This window comes from Diabrotica virgifera, chromosome 10 (assembly GCF_917563875.1).
Source record: "Diabrotica virgifera virgifera chromosome 10, PGI_DIABVI_V3a".
Classification (NCBI taxonomy): Eukaryota; Metazoa; Arthropoda; class Insecta; order Coleoptera; family Chrysomelidae; genus Diabrotica; species Diabrotica virgifera.
Window position 1 is genome coordinate 32,952,257 of NC_065452.1, and position 19,169 is coordinate 32,971,425.

The 19,169-nt window shown below is 33.9% G+C and overlaps 1 protein-coding gene across 1 annotated transcript in view; it reads right to left on the reverse strand.

Moving 5' to 3' along the window:
* The window catches only part of LOC114337384 (protein tyrosine phosphatase domain-containing protein 1-like), a 229,024-nt gene that overhangs the window by 121,358 nt on the left and 88,497 nt on the right, over positions 1-19,169 (reverse strand). Inside the window, exons 2-3 of the mRNA XM_050663166.1 lie at positions 17,302-17,382; positions 7,118-7,233 (exon numbers count right to left, since the gene is read on the reverse strand). Coding sequence (XP_050519123.1) covers positions 7,118-7,233; positions 17,302-17,382 — 197 coding nt within the window. The remainder of the gene's footprint in view (positions 1-7,117; positions 7,234-17,301; positions 17,383-19,169) is intronic.

Here is a 19,169-nt window from a genome sequence, read left to right on the forward strand (position 1 = left end):
GATAACAGAAGGAAAAATCTACGTCAACCAAACCACAGAAGAAAGAGTGATGAACTACAGCTACCTCGCCACTATAATGAATGAAGAACAACCAGGATATAAGACCGCGATCGGAAAAGCTAGATCCACCTTCAACCGTATGAGGGCCTCCTTCAAGAATAAAAGTAAGAATGCGGCGATGCCAAATTTTTCTGTAATTTGTTACGATGTTTAATCCTAGATCTTGAACGAAGATATGTGCAGAAAATTAGAAACATTTGAGATGTTGCTATGTCGGAAAATACTTAAGATCTCGTGGACTGATGAGTCGTAAATCAGGAGGTCCTCAGAAGAATGAAGAATAACCGAGACCACCATCAAATCTCGAAACCTGAAATACATATTTCGAACACATTATGAGAAATGACTTCAGATATGTTGGTACCAATATATTTTTTCAATAGTACCTATCGATATCGATAATATTGATACCGATTATAATGGAGTATAATATCGCAAACTAAAGTGCATATAAATGTAACATTGTAACCTGATGGGCATTGGCTATTGATTAAAAAACCCAATACCGGTTTTTGGAATAACCGGTTTTTTGACCCGTCATAACCGCAAGGTTAAACCGTAAGTAAAAAAACCGGTATATCCGAATACCTGTGTTTTATCAACAACCGTCATCCCTAGTTTTAATAACAAGAACTGGTGATGTAAGCTTCAGCTTCAAACAACTTCCTGGTCATATATTCTGGATAACTCAGCAAACCTCTTCATTCGTTACGGTATGTAGTCATTATCTTCCACAATCGACTGCCAAGGAGATTTTTTGCGTCCTCATTCATATCATCCTCACATCGCTTTCTCGGTCTTTCAATAGGTCTCTCCTCCTGCATTCTTGCATTCGACAGTTTTTATACGCATACTAAGTACATGGCCTGCCCATTGAAGATACTGTAGGCGGACATACTGAGATCAAGGTGATACTTTATGTGTATTATATATTTCATAATTGTGTCTGATTCGCCATCTGTTGTTCTCATTTATAGAGCCTAGTATTCATCTCAGTAGCTTTTTTCAAAGATGTCCATGCAGTTTTTACATTTTTGAGTTAATACCCAAGTTTTGCAGCTATAGCTCACTATTGGTAGGATTATGGTCTTGTAGTTGTGGTTCATAGTGCAAGGATGATTCTTCTGCTAAGCTCTGCATCAATGTTGTCGTTTGTGATGTTGACTCCTATATAGACAAAGCTATCTACTTTTTCTAAGTTGTCAGCTGTATGCGTTCCTCTCTCCAATCAATTTTGTACTAAGATTTTAGCCTTTTTGTATTTATTGATAGACCTAGTGGCTTAGCATGTTATTTAAGTTTCATATATACGTATTATTGTCTGTTGCTTTGATTCTGCTCGTGATATTTATGTCTTCTTCTTCTCCTGACTCCTCCATCCATATATTCAGTTTTAATAAATGGTGATGTAAGCTTCAAACAACTTTCTGGCCACATATTCTGGATAATGTGCGTGATGTGATCATTTATGGGGACTTCTTATGCTTTTCATAATCCGTCATCTTCTCATGATTTAGCGTTAGAGATTCCATAGTAAATCACGAGGGAAAACCAGGAAAAACCTCGTGATACTATCCCGACATCGTAAGTATTTGGGTTTACATTTAGTTTATTCTCAAAAATAATAACAAATTCTGACTTGATATTTTAAATTTTAAATAATACTAAAATACTAAATATGTACTAACTCGATATGTTACTGATTTACTAATTGTGGTATTTTCTTTCTATTGACTTCCTCCTTTAATATGGGTAACCACATCCTACTGCATTCTACCGAGAATTTCAGTGCCACCGTTGCATTTGGTTGTCTTTTTAAAGACAGATCACATGCTATGATTTTTTGTGGCGGATATTCTTGAGTTGGGATTGATTTCATGTAATCGAATGAACTATCTTTTAGTAAAGTCGTCCCAGGAACGCAACTCATCAATATTGGCAATATCATTTTAAAGTCGTTTACTTTAAAATGTATAATACGTGTCTGAATTGCCGATATAAATGAGTCAGATTAAATAAATTATTAGAAGAATTTTTTACTAAGCAACACCATTTTTGTTTATTTAGTATTACTTTGTATTTTGACAACGACACCCGACTTGAGCGTCGAAACGTTAATAAAATCATTTTTAGGTAAAATTGTGGCTTATTTCCCATTTGAATATACTTGATTATAAAAATGCCACAAGAAAATAACTTCAGAACAACATTTTGATTTTCTAAAATGGAAAAGTACATCATGTGACACCTCATTTAAAAGCTTTTACAATACAGATTACAAAAACGTATAAAACTTTAATCCTTCTTGGGAGCGTAGGCGCAAAATTTCGGTCGAATTCTTTCTAAATGCATTCATTTTTTTTTCGAATCCTGAGAAAACTAATAAGTATTTTTGAGAAATTTAAACGCAGAATGAAATATTACATTATTCTCAGGATAAAAAGTTCCTTAGAACTTCCCTAATGTTTATTTTAATAAGTCATAGGGGTGAAAAAGAAAAGGAAAATTTAGTATGATTTTTAATTTCAAACATATCATTCAAAAGAAACTTTTTGTTTATTCTAAGGGACTCCCAGCTCTTGGTAATAATAAAATCTTTCATTCTGCGTTTATATTACTCAATAATACTTGTTAGTTTTCTCAGGATTCGAAAAAAATGAATGCGTTTAAAAAGAATTCGACCGAAATCTTACGCCTACGCTCTCAAAAAGGATTAAAGTTTTATACATTTTTGTAATCAGTATTTCAAAAGCTCTTAAATGAGGTGTCACATGACGTACTTTCCTATTTAAAAGAATCAAAGTTATGCCTGTCACCTGAAGAGGAATCGCGTAAAGTTCGAAACATTGATGCTATAATATACTATGATTATTTTAAAAATCGACCTGTTCGAGCATTTTGCTTATGTACCAGTGGCGGCTCGTCAGAGGAGGCAAGGGAGGCTCAGCCTCCCCATAAATTTTTTACACACTCTACACTGTTTTGTTTATCATGAATCGTGAAAACAATAAGCACTCTCACTATTATACAACGTGTAAATTCCATATTATCACTAATTATCCATACGTACGGAGCATTAGCATTAGAACGCATGATCGCGTCTCAGTTTTATTAAATATTATTGTAGGCAGGACCCTGGGTTATCCCGAGATGCATGGACGGAGCCGAGAAGCCCAGCAGTCTCCGTTGCTAATGCTCCGTGCAGCGCAGCAGGCGTTTAAGGAGGCCCGGTCTCCTAACAGTGGCATCTACGGCGCCATCACACGCTGCCCGGAGATATACCAAGGGAGGTAGAGTAGCTTCTCGGCTCCATTGCGTGGTTGCATACGTCTCGGGACAACGAATTTTAGGGTCCTGACTAAAAATAATGAAAAATCTAAAAGTGCGAATTTTGTTATGAAATTTGGTATGTGGGGTTATAATAATATTTGGAACAACTTGCTCGAATAACTTTTTCCGATATCTCTAACTCAAAGCAAAATATCGGTAATTTATCATGTTTTTGAATTCGCAGTAGGCCGCGTTTGGAATTAAAAAAATTCAGTTGAGAATCTTAAAAAATTTGAAGCTTCCTTATGTATGGACTGCAAAACTTCAAATCTGCATTTATTTTGATATGCATAGGTATCTACTTACAAATAGATGGAATTGTTAACAAATAAACGACACAAACTTTGGTATTAAACTTTTACAATTAGACTAACTATTTTTAAAATGATATGATATCATGAAATTATGAATTAGGATGATATTATGAAATGTAAATAAAAAATGGTCAAAAAATGGAGCCTTAAATTACATTTTTTGGCGCATTTTTTTGCTAGTGCAAATTTGTCTAGATATTTTTCAGTTAGGTATAGCCTCCCCTATTGTAAAAATCACGAGCCGCCACTGTTATGTACTAAAAATAAATAAGTTAATAAGGAGGGGAGGGGGTAACACTTATTCCAATGCACTGTATAACTCACGTTTTACTTCTCAAAATCAAGGAAGAATTATCTTATCCATAGACTCAACAAGAGGATATTTCCTTCATCTAGGTACCCTCTCATATGGAAATAAGTGGCAATGAGGAAGTGGATTCCCTGGCAAGCAATATAATAACCGACCAAAATATTCCTATCATAAATCAAATACCTTGGACTGATTGCAAAGTAAATATCAAAGACTACATCTACAGAGCATGGCAAACTACTTGGGAGCATGCTGCCACCAAACTCAAAGAATGCGTAGGTCAAGTAAGGATCCCAATCATCCCACCAAGTACTAGAAAAAACCAAGTCATCATCAACCGACTCCGAAATTACTTGCGCACAAGCATAATATCTTCAACAAGGATGATGATCCGATCTGAACCAAGCAACAATCAAATTTATCAGTCTTCTGTCTTCAAGTGCCGTGCTCGATTATCGAACGTTGGCTATCAAATTGGCTATAGCAATTTTGTTAACGGCAGCTCGGAAAAGGGATGCAGAGGATCTGTTATACCATTTTCACAGGTTTTTAAGCCATGACGTTCTTCTTCGACCTGTCCCTCTTCTTCCGTCTACCTTGCCTTGTATTATTAAATGGAGTATACTATATCTCTCTGGGTGTCGCATAACCTGACCAAAATATTCATGGCCAAAATTGGTCATAACATGACCAAAATTTATCAGTGAAACATATAATTATCGAGTGCCCAGTATACCAGAACGAAAGGATTGCGTGTGCACTTAGTGACAGTTTAAAAAATGTTTTGACTTCAAATTTAACATCTATATTAAATTATCTCAAAATAAATAAACTATGTATATACCAAATAAAGTGTTATGATGTAATGATATGAATCTTACGGTCTGTGCATGTCCCCCAGCTATTAACCCTTAAGTGGTTGATGCGAGTATGTGTGTGTAAATAAAACAGACAAATAGAAAAAACATTAAAATGAACTAAAATATACTTTAAAAAATAATCAACGAAGTAGGTGGTGCTTGTTTCATAATTGCTTCATGACTTTTTCGCCATGTTACATAAAAAACTCTACAAACCAGAGCACCCCAAGATAAAACAAATTTAAAAAACGCTAGTCAAAAACTTAAAAGAGAGATTCAAAATATAAAAAATGAGTCAATCAGTTATTACCTGAGAGAGTTGACGGATGATAGCAGCACGGAGTACTCTCTATGGAAAGCAACAAAAAGGCTAAAAGACCAGTAACCCATTCTCCACCCATTAAACTAGAAGACGGTAGCTGGGCTAGAAGTAATGAGCAAAAGGCAGAGAGATTTGCCACATATTTAGAAAATACATTAAAACCGCATGATGACCAAAATAATGATTAAATATCGATAGAGCCTAATCAGATAAAGAAGAGAATCAGACCAACATCCCCGACGGAAGTAGCTGATGAAATAGAAGACAAATATAAATCCTAAGAAGGCACCAGGATATGCTCTAATTATTGAAGAATTACTAAAAACCTGCCTCGTAAAGCCATAGTCAAATTGATCAACATCATCAATGCTGCATTTAGATTGAGATATGTTCCAAATTTATGGAAAATAGCTGAGCTTATAATGGAAAACCAGGAAAATCACCAAATGAAGTATCTTCATATAGACCATTATCACTTTTACCAGTGATGTCGAAGCTTTTTGAGAAACTTCTGCTAAAAATAATGAAACCAATAATAGAACAGAAAAATGATTCCAAACCACAATTTGGCTTCAGAAATAAACCTTCTACGATTGATCAAGTACACAGAATTACTAACATAATTGAGAAATCGTTAGAAGAAAAGAAAGTCTGTTCTACAATTTTTTTTACGTAGCTAAGGCCTTCGACAAAGTATGGCATGAAGGTTTAGTCTACAAACTCAACATTCTTATGCCTAAACAATATTCAGAAGTTTTGCAATCATATATATCTGACAGATATTTCAGAATTAAGCAAGAAGACGTGTACACTGATCTAAAAGAAATCAGAGCAGGAGTCCCTCAAGGAAGCGTATTAGGTCCTGTCCTCTACCTGTTATACATATACGATATACCTGAAAAGGAAAATGATACTATAGCCACATTTGAAGATGATACCGCTATCGTAGTAGTAGGTGATACCAGCGAAGAATCAGCAGAAAAATTACAGTTGGCAATAAATAAAATACATAACTGGACTAAAAAATGGAAAATCAAATTAAATGAATCTAAATCTATTCATGTCAATTTTACAAATAATAAAAAAATCGAAAACATTCCAATTAGAATAAATGATGCCCAAATACCATATGCATCTTCTGCAAAATATTTAGGTATCACACTTGATGCAAGGCTTCGTTGGAAAGTCCATATTAAAAAGAAAAGGGAAGAATTAGGTATCCGTTACAAAAAAATGTATTGGCTGATGGGAAGAAACTCTGCATTGTCCACATATAACAAAATACTTCTATACAAACAAATACTTAGACCAGTATGGATGTATGGTTGCCAACTCTGGGGCTGTGCCAATCCAAGTAATATCCACACTATCCAGAGATTCCAGAATAAAGTATTAAGGAACATCGTTGATGCTCAAAATGTCGACCTCCACAAGGATCTTGAGATGGAAGATGTAGACAAAATGATCAAGAAGATGGCAGGTAGTCACGAACAACGGCTCCATAGTCATGTAAACATCGAGGCCATCCAGCTCCTCGATAATACAGGGTTAGAAAGAAGACTCAAACGAAGAAAACTATTTGAGTTAGTGTTAAGTGTTAGTGTAAAAGCAGAGCATAGTGTTGTATTGTGTGTTAGTTTTAGTTTTAAAATGCATACTTGTTAAAAAAAAATAAGAGGCACCGTAGGGTTAAGATCTTAGATTATGTATCATTTAGTAATTTAAGTTAAAGAAGAACTGATAATTGGTTAACTGATGACCAAATTTCAGTAGCCTAATACAGCACGTGTTTAATAATAAAAAAAATGTTACATAAATTTTTCAACAACCTCTGTTAAGATTTACAATCTACCCAGATATAGGTTAATAAGTATTTGGTGCAATATCAGTATGAAATTATTAAATCAAAATAAAAACTTACTATTTTGTTCCATGAAAATACTGGGATCGTAGGAAAATCCAGACGCCTCCAGAGGTTGGCCGCAACTGGCATGTTCTCTTGGGGACTGTAGGTTTATAATAGACTTGATTCCTAAACTATCATTTTAGAATTAATACATTTAAAAAATTATTGTCATTAATATCTTATTACTAGAGAGAATCGCATTAAAGCTGATAATGATTTAACTATTATAACATCAGAAATATAATTCGAATTGAAAAACACGAAAACTCGGAAAGCACCTGATCCCGATAATATTCACAGTCAAATTGTAAAGTTCTTTGAAGATGAAAACTTCGATCTTCTTATCGATCTTATGGACAAATGGGTGGAAATGCATAGCTGCATTTTAAAGTGCATAAAATGCATCGAAAAGTACAGAAACATGTCAAAATAAGTGTATTAACGGCCAGATTTTATTACTCGGGGGTTTTTGGAGTCACTGAAGACGCCATCAAGACCTACCATCAGAGCACCTGGTACTCTGGTTCACTGCTAAGGTAAGTCATCTGAAGTTTCAAGGATTTTCGGCACTAAATTGATGTAAACAGATGACTCGGGGGTTTTGGGTTCGCTGAACAAGAATACACCATCAGAACTGACCCATCGGTGCACCTGGTGCCCAAAAACCATCCGCACTCTAGAAGATAACATGCCTTAACAGTTACCTTTGGCACCAGGTGGCCGGTGGTTGGTTCTGATGGCGTATTCGTAATCAGCGACCCCAAAAACCGTCTAGTAATCTATTTTCATGCATTCAACGCCGAAAACCTTCGAAACTAGAGACCATGACGTACCTTAGTAGTGACCATGGACACCAGGTGCTCCGGGGGTCAGTTCTGATAGAGGTTAGTAACCCCAAAAACCGCTACTGTAATCTATTGGCATCAATTTAGTGCCGAAATCCGTCGAAACTCCAGAAGATTCAGCAACTCCAAAAACCGCCTGAGTAATCTATTTGCATCAATTTAATGCCGAAACACCTCGAACCTCCAGAAGACTCGCAGTGATACTGGGCACCAGGTGCTTCGAGGATCAATTCTGATGGCGTATTCGTCTTAAGCGACTCCAAAAATCTCCAAGTAATCTGTTTGCATCAATTTAGTACATATAACCCTCGAACCTTCAGATGACGTGCCACAGCAGTGACCCTGGTCACCAGGTGCTCCGGAAGTCGGTTTTGATGACGTAGCCGCGTTCAGCTTCCCAATAACCCCCGAATAACAAAATCTGGTCCTTAATATGCTTATTTTCACATGTTTATGTACTTTTGGATGCATTTTATGCACTTTAAAACTCAATTATGCATTTCCACCCATTTTTCTATAGTACAAGTCTGTAGGTGATGTATTTAATCATTAATTTATTTCTATCTTTTTAGTGCTAAATGTCCTGGTCTAAAAAATTTCATGGACCCACCATGTTAGAAATAAAGAAGTTTTAAGACGTATAAATAGAAATCGCGAACTTGTAGAAATTATTAAAAAAAGAAAAACAACTGATATTGTAGGTATATATATTCAGGTGCAAAAAAATCGCTCCACTTAAAAATTTGGTCATTTTTGATGTCTCGAATTTCCTAAACCTGTTGTCCGATTTAAATGATTTATTTAATATGTTATAGCCTTATTCTTTAACAATATCGCTGTAATAATATTGTTGTGAGACAGGGAACTGTCATTGTATACCGAGAGTACCAATCAAACTGTGATTTTTTCTCAAAGTTCGCATCACCCTGTGGACTATTCTAGCATTTATTAAATACTGAAATTAAAAACCAACTATATATAGCCTCAGGTGTTCTTAACATTCTGTTTTTAGATTCATTCGCTTATGTTGGATAATAAAAAAGTTAGGTACTTTAACAACTGGCCATGTTCGTCATCAGTACAGGGTGTTTCTAAATAAGTGCGACAAACTTTAAAGGCAAGCGTCCACATACCCGCATCGTACGCAACGGATTTTAGTTTGCCTTGTACAAAAACTTATGTAAATGCGTCCACTGATCCGCATAGTACGGATCGCATCATCGCTAATGCCGAAGGGTTGCTTCGAGAGGCAAATTTTGCGATGCGTACCGATGAATCATACGGAATACCGATCAGTGGACGCACCCCGCGCGCATTTAATATTTATAATTATGTTTAATGTATGACTTTTTGTAGTAATCAGACAAGTAAACTCAGTTTTAACTTTTATTTTATACATAGGTATATTCAGAAGAAATATCACAGGCCATGATAAGTTGATTATGGAGATTAAAATGTCATACACATTACTTATTTTTCATGTTTATTGGTCTTTCTCAAGATATTTCGAGTATCTAACTATAAAGATTATTATTCTCGTTAAAAAAACAACACATTTTTCTAACTAATTATATAATAGGTGCGTTCGCGGGTACAGTTGACAAATTGTCGCCGACAATTTTAACCTCATTTAATATAAATAATATCGTTAATAAATAAATAAACAAGGTATATTTACTTTTAATTAATATTAATAACTAATTATTAAATTATAATAGGTAAATATACCTTGTATATTTATCTATTAACGATATTATTTATATCATTTTAAAGTGCGCATGCGTTTTGCTGCTAATTTGTCGCCGACTAGTCGCCGACAGGCACCCGCGAACGCACTTAATATTTGAATGCAAACTTTTACTGATATAGTTACTATTTTTCCATTTAAATCAAATTGTAACAGCTTTGTGTATTCCTTTATACTTAAATGTATAATTAATTAGAAAAATGACTGCTACTATGCGGTCTACCGTCGTGTTTCTTCTGTAGCTTACGTTCTACCGAGAGAATGGGTGTATAAGCTGTAATATTACAATGCTGACAAAAAAATGTTTACAAAGTGAATAAAAATGTGATAGTGTGTGAAATTCTCCATGTTTCGATTTCTTGTTGAATATGTTGTATATCCAAAAATTATGCTTCCTTTTTCTAGATTTTTTTCTTCTTCGTCCTCTTTTGCTAACAAACAAGTAATAATGACTTATTCTTCATCGCTTTCGTCCATTCTCACAAACATTTTCCGCAGGTAGGCTTCGGCAATCCGATTAGTGCCGATACAGTGGACGCAGTATCAAAAATTAATCCGTTTGATACGATCTGTCCGATGCGTACGATGCGGACCTGTGAACGCTTGCCTTAAGGGGTAATTTTACATGAGAAAATAATGACAGTTTGCTTTACAATAATATGTCCGCAAACGCTTCGTTTTCGAGATAAGGGATGTTCAATTTTTTTTACAAACTGACGATTAATTTATTGCTTTAAAACCAGTTGAGATATGCAAATCAAATTGGGTGGGTTTTAAGACATACCTAGATATTAGAGAGATATCGCAAATGCATTTTTATCGCACGCTAATAGCGGAGTACGCTATTTTGACATGTACGCAAGCGCAGAGTGAATGTTACGCTAATACCGGATAACGTGTCCCGCTATTTAGGTTGAAATAAGGGACGGTAATAACGTTAACGCTAATTTGACATTTGGGATGAAACATAAAAATAATTTATAGAATACAAATTTTATAAACTAAAAACTGTGATACATCTTGTTTCTTGTGTTGAGAAATACGTTGCGTTCTTATTTTGTCTACAATAGACTACTTTTTGTGGTTAGGATATTAGTTATTCAGATATTTTATATTATTTTGATACTGATTATTTATATTTATTGTTTGTCAAATCATTAAAATTAAAATAAATGTCAACCTGCTCAATATCCAAATTCATTTTTCAATAAAAAACAATTACAGTATTATTCAACATTAATTTCTAGGTTACATTTTAATCCCAAAAGTCGGTTGTCATAATAACGTTAAGGCCCGCCCCCAGAACATTTGCGATAACTCTCTTGATGCCTGTGTTGGAATACACCGTTATCCCTTATTTACGTCTTGACACACTAATAACGTTTGCCTTTGCGATATCTCTCTATTGCACATTTTTTTACATACAATTAAGGATTTAATATTCACCATTAGTGCGCAAACGGGTATTATGACCGATCATATTACCTGTATGCACGTTAATGGTGAATATAAAATTCTTAGTTGTATGTCAAAAAATGAGCAATAACTATGTCTTAAAATCCACCAAATTTTATTTGCATATCTCAACTGGTTTTAAAGTAATAAATAAATCGTTAGTTTGTAAAAACAAAATTGAACATCCCGTATCTCGGAAACAAATCGATTGTGTACATATGATTATTAAGCAAACTGTCATTATTTTGTCGTATAAAAGTACTCATTAAAGTTTGTCGCACTTATTTACAAACACCCTGTACTGATGACGAACATGGCCAGTTGTTAAAGTACCTAACTTTTTCATTATCCAACATTAGCGAATGAATCTAAAAACAGATTGTTAAGAAAACCTGAGGCTATAGTTGGGTTTTAATTTCAGTATTTTATAAATGCTAGAATAGTCCACAGGGTGATGCGAACTTTGAGAAAAAAACACAGTTTAATTCGTACACCCGGTATACAATGACAGTTTACCTGTCTAGCAACAATATTATAGCGATATAGTTAATGAATAAGGCTATAACATGGTAAAAAATCACTTAATCGGACAGCAGGTTTAGGAAATTCGAGACATCAAAAATGACCAAATTTTTAAGTAGATCGATTTTTTACACCTGAGTGATATTCAGACACGAGAGATATAACCTTCAACTAATAATGGAAGGAAAAATAGAAGTAAAGAGTGGTCCTGGCAGAAAACAAAAACCTAGCTGCGTATCGTCAAGGACTGAACAGGCAGAACAGGACTTGACCTTGATAAGAAATAAGCAGAAGAAGAAGAAGAAGAAGAAGAAGAAGAAGAAGAAGAAGAGAAATAAAATATCTGACAATAAGAAAAGTCCTTAGGCTATGATTTTTACCATAAAAAACTTCAACAAAATATTGAAAGAAATTTCTTACATTAGTTGTTTTTGTTTTATGTCTTGTTCAAGATTATTTGTAAAATTCGTCAGTGTTTCTTAAAAGGTGTTCCATGTGCTTTTGCTATTACGGCGTATGCATCATTTATATTTACTTAATGTTATTATGGATGGCACATACGCCAGTTCTCAGTTAGTGTTAGATTTTCTTGTGTACCTTTTTTCTGGTAATAGTACTTCCGTTTGTATTAATACAAATAAGTTTCTGCATAATGACTGAAATATTCTAGAGCAACAATGACCGAACAAATTAACAAAATTAATTACAAAATTATAAAACACGATAAAACACCGGAAGAATGGAGAACGAACGAACTAATTCTACTATTCAAAAAAGGAGATAAAAATAGTCAGAAAACTGCAAAGGTAGACTTGTTAAATACTACCCAAAAACTTACAACTAAAATTTTACAAGAACTAATGAATCAAAGGATAAGTTTACCAGAGGAACAGAGCTGTTCCAAGTCAAATCAACACACCTTGAATTAATTTTTTTCCTGACCTATTTAGATTTTGTTAGAATTTAGAGTACACATAGTGGATGATCGGATGAAATCGGGATGAAATCGGCTCACAAATGGTTCCAGCTCACAAATGGGAAAGGAGGTCCTTAGAAGAATGGGGAAGAACCGAGAAGTACTGACCACCATCAAATCTCGAAAGTTGGAATACTTTGGACACATTATGAGAAATGAATCCAGATATACCCTGCTACAAGCCATCCTGCAAGGAAAAATATTTGGAAACCGAGGTCCAGGAATAAGAAGAACATCCTGGTTAAAGAACCTCAGAACCTGGTTCAACACAACATCTGTGCAATTTTTCCGCGTTGCTGCAGATAAGGTGAAGATTGCCATGATGATCGCCAACCTTCGACACGGATAGGCGCATCAAGAAGAAGAAGAATAGTGGATGATTAGGTGAAGAAAAATACAAAATTTTAAATTTTTATCTCAAGCCGTTTCCGAAATATGGTTGCGTAAAGTTTTCCAAAAAAATCCAAAACACCGCGACCATACTGTTTTGGAATGGTTGTAGAAGCTGTCCTAATTGAGCTAGAATGCTGGGAGAGGTGTTATTTTGCAGCATTTTTAAAACTCTTTACAGTGATATATACAGCATGATGTTATAATAAACAAGTTTTTCTCAAACCAAAAAAAAATATTTTGATTTTCCAAAAAGTACAAAATTTAAAATGTTCATAATATTCCTACAAATATATAGTACTGTTGTTAATAACATATAAAAATTTTATCATGGGATGGTGATAGGTTCTACATAAAAAAAATTAATTTCACACATACAGTATGGTGCAAATAAAAGCAATAAATTCGTAATTTCGCAAGCTGGCGACGTTAAGGAAAATGCCGAAACAGGTCGATTTTTATTTTTAAATTGTAATTGTTTGGCATATATATCATACTAGTGACGTCATCCACCTGGGCGAGATGACGTAATCGATGATTTTTTTTAAATGAGACTAGGTATCGTGTACCAGCTCATTTGAAAGGTTTTTCAATTCGCTATTCAGTAATATAAACATTAATATAATTATTTATACAGGGTGTCAAAAAAAGGTTATTTTATTAAATTAATTGACAAAAATAGAGAATGTATGTAATTTAAAATAGATTTTCCTGTTTCCAGAAAACAGAAAAAATGTTTATTTTACAAATATTTCACAAATTGTCAATTAATTTAATTAAAAAAAAATTCTTGCCACCCTGTAAAAATCATCGATTACGTCATCACGCCCAAATGGATGAGAAACTAGTATGATATATGTCAAAAAATCACAATTTAAAAATAAAAGTCGACCTGTTACGGGATTTTTCCTAACGTCGCCAGCTTGCAAAATTACGAATTTATTCCTTTCATTTGCATCATACTGTATGTGTCAAATTAATTTTTTTATGTTGAACCTATCACCATCCCATGATAGAATGTTTATATGTTATTAACAACAGCACTATGTATTTATTTGTAGGAATATTATGAAAATTTTAAATTATGTACTTTTTGGAAAAAAAACTTAATCAAAATATATATTTTTTGTTTGAGAAAAACTTGTTTATCATAACATCATGTTGTATATTATATCACTGTAAAGAGCTTTAAAAATACTGCAAAATGACACCTCTCTCAGCATTCTAGCTCAATTAGGACAGCTTCTACAACCATTCCAATAAAGTATGGTCGCAGAGTTTTGGATTTTTTTCTATATACAGTACTCTGTATTTGTAGGAATATTATGAAAATTTTAAATTATGTACTTTTTGGAAAAAACGACCGTCATTGCGACCGTCATCGCGACCGTCATCGCTTATGCTATATATTATTTTTGTATGTATATATAAATTGTATAGAAGTATTTAAATTTAAAATAAATGTAAAACCTATTTTAGGATGGGGAAAAAGGATTTATTTCGCGACCGTCATCTCTTTGGCGAAATAAATTTTGTACGTATCTATATTATGTGTATGTATACATAAATTGTATAGAAGTATTAAAAACTTAAAATAAATGTAAAACCTATTTTTGGATGGGGAAAAAGGATTTATTTCGCGACCGTCATCGCGACCGTCATCTCTTCGGCGAAATAAATTTTGTACGTATATTTATTGAAGTGAAAATTTCTATAGGGACGTTGTGCACATTTTGGATGGGAAAATGTATTAAATTGGCGACCGTCATCGCGACCGTCATCGCTTCGAAGAAATAAATTTTTGAAGTGAAAATTTCTTTAGGGACGTTGTGCACTTTTTAGATGGGAAAGAAGTCTTGAATTAGCGACCGTCATCGCGACCGTCATCGCTTCGAAGAAATACATTTTTGAAGTGAAAGCTTCTTGAGGGACGTTGTGCATTTTTTGGAAAAGTATTAAATTAGCGACCGTCATCGCTTCGGCGAAATAAATTTTTTAAGAAAAAACTTCTTTAGGGACCTTTTGCACTTTTTGGATGGAAAAAGTATTAAATTAACGACCGTCATCGCTTTGATGAAATTGATTTTTGAAGTGAAAACTTCTTGAGGGACGTTGTGCACTTTTTGGATTGGTAAAAATTATTAAATTAGCGACCGTTATCGCTTCGACGAAATAAATTATTGAAGTGAAAATTTCTTAAGGGACGTTGTGCACTTTTTGGATAGGGGAAAAGTAATAAATTAGCGACCGTCATCGCTTCGACGAAATAAATATTTGAAGTAAAAACTTCTTGAGGGATGTTGTGCCCTTTTTGGATAGGGAATAAGTATTAAATTAGCGACCGTCATCGCTTCGACAAAATAAATTTTTGAATTGAAAATTTCTTTAGGGACGTTGTGCACTTTTTGGATGGGGGAAAAGTATTGAATTAGCGACCGTCATCGCTTCGACGAAATAAATTTTTAAAGTGAAAACTTCGTGAGGGACGTTGTGCACTTTTTGGAAGGGGAAAAAGTATTAAATTAGCGACCGTCATCGCTTCGACGAAATAAATTTCTTGAGGGACGTTGTGAACTTTTTGGATGGGGAAAAAGTATTAAATTAGAGACCGTCATCGCTTCGACAATAATAAATTTTTGAATGGATAATTTCTTTAGGGACGTTGTGCACTTTTTGGATGAGAAAAAAGTATTAAATTAGCGACCGTCATCGCTTCGACGAAATACATTTTTGAATTGAAAATTTCTTCAGGGACGTCGTGCACTTTTTGAATGGGAAAAAGTATTAAATTAGCGACCGTCATCGCGACCATCATCGCTTCGACGAAATAAATATTTGAAGTGAAAACTTCTTGAGGGACTTTGTGTACTTTTTGGATGGGGAAAAAGTATTAAATTAGCGACCGTCATCGCTTCGACGAAATAAATTTCTTGAGGGACGTTGTGAACTTTTTGGATGGGGAAAAAGTATTAAATTAGAGACCGTGATCGTTTCGACAATAATAAATTTTTGAATGGATAATTTCTTTAGGGACGTTGTGCACTTTTTGGATGAGGAAAAAGTATTAAATTAGCGACCGTCATCGCTTCGACGAAATAAATTTTTGAATTGAAAATTTCTTCAGGGACGTTGTGCACTTCTTGGATGGGGAAAAAGTATTGAATTTGCGACCGTCATCACTTCGCTGATATAAATTTTGTACGCATATAAATTACGTTTATGTATTCATAAATAGCATAGGGCATATGCATCGCGTATATGATATATATGTATAGCACTTATTTTTGGATATGGAAAAAGGATTGAGCTCGTAATTTATTTACTGTAAAAAGTTTTCACTTCTGTCGGCACTCCCACGAGTGCCTTCAATTTTTTTTTATTGAGAAAAACTTGTTTATCATATCATCATGATATAATATCTCACTATAAAGAGCTTTAAAAATGCTGCAAAATGACAGCTCCACCAGCATTCTAGCTCTATTAGAACAGCTTCTACAACCATTCCGATAAAGTATGGTCGCAGTGTTTTGGATATTTTTGGAAAACTTTACATAACCATATTTCAGAAAGGGCTTGAGATAAAAATTTAAAATTTTCTATTTTTCTTCACCTAATCATCCAAAATGAGTACTCTAAATTTTAACAAAATCTAAATAGGTCAGGAAAAAAATTAATTCAAAGTGTGTTGATTTGACTTGGAATAGCTCGTATAAATGAATGGACACTAAATAGAAAAAAGAATGGAATAACCACATAAGCAGAATGGGGAGACAAGTGTGGTCAAAATATCAAGAAATAAATCAACAATCGGTAGAAGTATGGGCCGACCGCGCAAAAGATGGCGTGATATCCTTTCATAGAGGTATCAGCCCACCAATGAACAAACAAAATTACTTATACAGAGGAAGAAGAAGAAGAATTGCTTATAAAGAGGAAGAAGAAGAAGAAGAAAAAGAAGAAGAAGAAGAAGAAGAAGAAGAAGTTTTCGTAACGTGTTTTAATTTTATTTACACTTATAATGAGTTTTTCTTAATTATCTCTCTCTATAAAATAATTTTGGCACATATCCCAATTGACACTTTCACGCTTGAAAAAACGATACGAAGCGATTACCGCATTAAACGCAAAGCTCAACACGTTGAAATGCTAAAACAATTTACCAGAAAAAAGTTTTAAGTGGTAGCTACTTTTTGTGTGTCTAATTAATGCCGGTGCAGAGTGCAGGTTGCTGTAATTAGGAAATGTCGAGGAAATCAATGAATACCTTTGGAATTGTTGTATTATATTTTTCTGTATTATCACAATGGTGCTGGGTCGAGCCATCGCCAGGATATCGTCCGTAATCCTGCAAAAACATAAACATTATTAGCATTTAGATAGAGTACGAGAATCAATTGAACATCGTATAAAATGAGTTATTCCTTTGGCCATAAAATACTATCGTTATTTAGAATAGAATAGAAATATGCTTTTTCTACGACCGTTTAATAACATGCTCATTATTCGCTATTTTTTCATAGATAATAGCACCCATTACTGTACCCTTGAGTAATAATTTATTACTCACGGGCTGAAGTTACTCACGGGTCATTACTCACGGACTGAAGTTAGATTCAAGTGACGCATGCCACTTTTAATATTAATCGTATATAAACTGCAAATAAAATTACTTAAAGTTGTTTATTTAATACAATAATTATTGTAATTTATATCAATAATTAACTTCAAAAAATTTTTAAAGAGTTTTAACTGTAACAATGTCAGTAAATTTTTTACGTTTATATCTTGTTTACTAATAATTTTGACGTTTATCTTTTATTTTAGTGATAGTGACATTAGCTCATTTTATTTATGTTAATTGAAATTTATAACTAATATTGTCATGAGACTGAATAGCTCATAAATGTAAAGTCCTGTGATCATAGATCACTTGAAGTGATTGTTGACAGAGCGATGACACAGGACAAGACACGAGGCCTCATGGCAAGGGTTAGGTTAGGTAACCATAATAGAGCAATGACTTTTAATTATAAAGTATAATTATTTAATAAAGTACTACAAAAATTGATAAGACTTTAAACATTATTACATGGCGCAGTCTAGTGGAAAATAAACCAAAATCATGGAAGCGAGGTTACCAAATACATTGTCATTTGAAGGAAATGTGGCCGAAAATTTTAAAAGATTCAGACAAAGTTTTGAAATATATCTGATGGCCTCTGGAAAAAGTGGTAAAAGTGATGACGTTAAGGTAGCAATTTTACTCAATCTAATTGGAGAAGAAGGCATTGAAATCTATAACACTTTGGAATTAACGGAGGCCCAAAAAGGCAAGCTAGCAGATGTATTGGAAGCATTTGAGTCTTATGTCACGCCTAGAAAAAACGTGGTCTATGAAAGATATGTGTTTTACAACCGCATTCAAGAAGAAAGAGAGCCGTTTGACCACTTTTTAACAGATTTAAAAAACAAAGTAAAAAATTGTGAGTTTGGAGCAGAAGCATCTTCAATGGTAAGAGATAGAATAGTATTAGGCACTAATAGTAAGGATGCTCAACAAAACATGTTAAAGACCATTAATTTAGATCTGGCTAAAGCTATTGAAATATGTAAAATGCATGAAATATCCCAAGCTCAAATAAAAGAAGTTCAGAACAGCTTGGAGAAGGTTAAAATTGAATCAATTGGGAGTAAAGCCAAGCAGGGGCAAAATTCAGTCCAAACATTCAGGAGTGCAAATTCTAGAGATGAATATAGCTGCAGAAACTGTGGGAGAGTCCATGGGCCAAGGAGGTGTCCAGCATATGGAAAAAAGTGCAGAAAGTGCGGTAAAAATAACCATTTCGATAAAGTGTGTTATCATAGCAGGTTAGTGAGAGAAGTACAAGTGGAAGAAAGTGAAAATAACGAGGTAGGTGATTTTATGATATCATCAATCACTGTTAATGAAATCAAGAATAAAAATAATAAAGACTGGATCGAAAATTTAAAAAGTAGTAATGTTGATATACCTTTTAAAATAGATACAGGGGCACAGGTTAACATTTTGCCTAATGGTTTTGTTCAAAAAGTTTGCAAAATTAATGATTTAAAAGAAACTAAAGTCATACTTGAAACATATGGTGGTTTTAA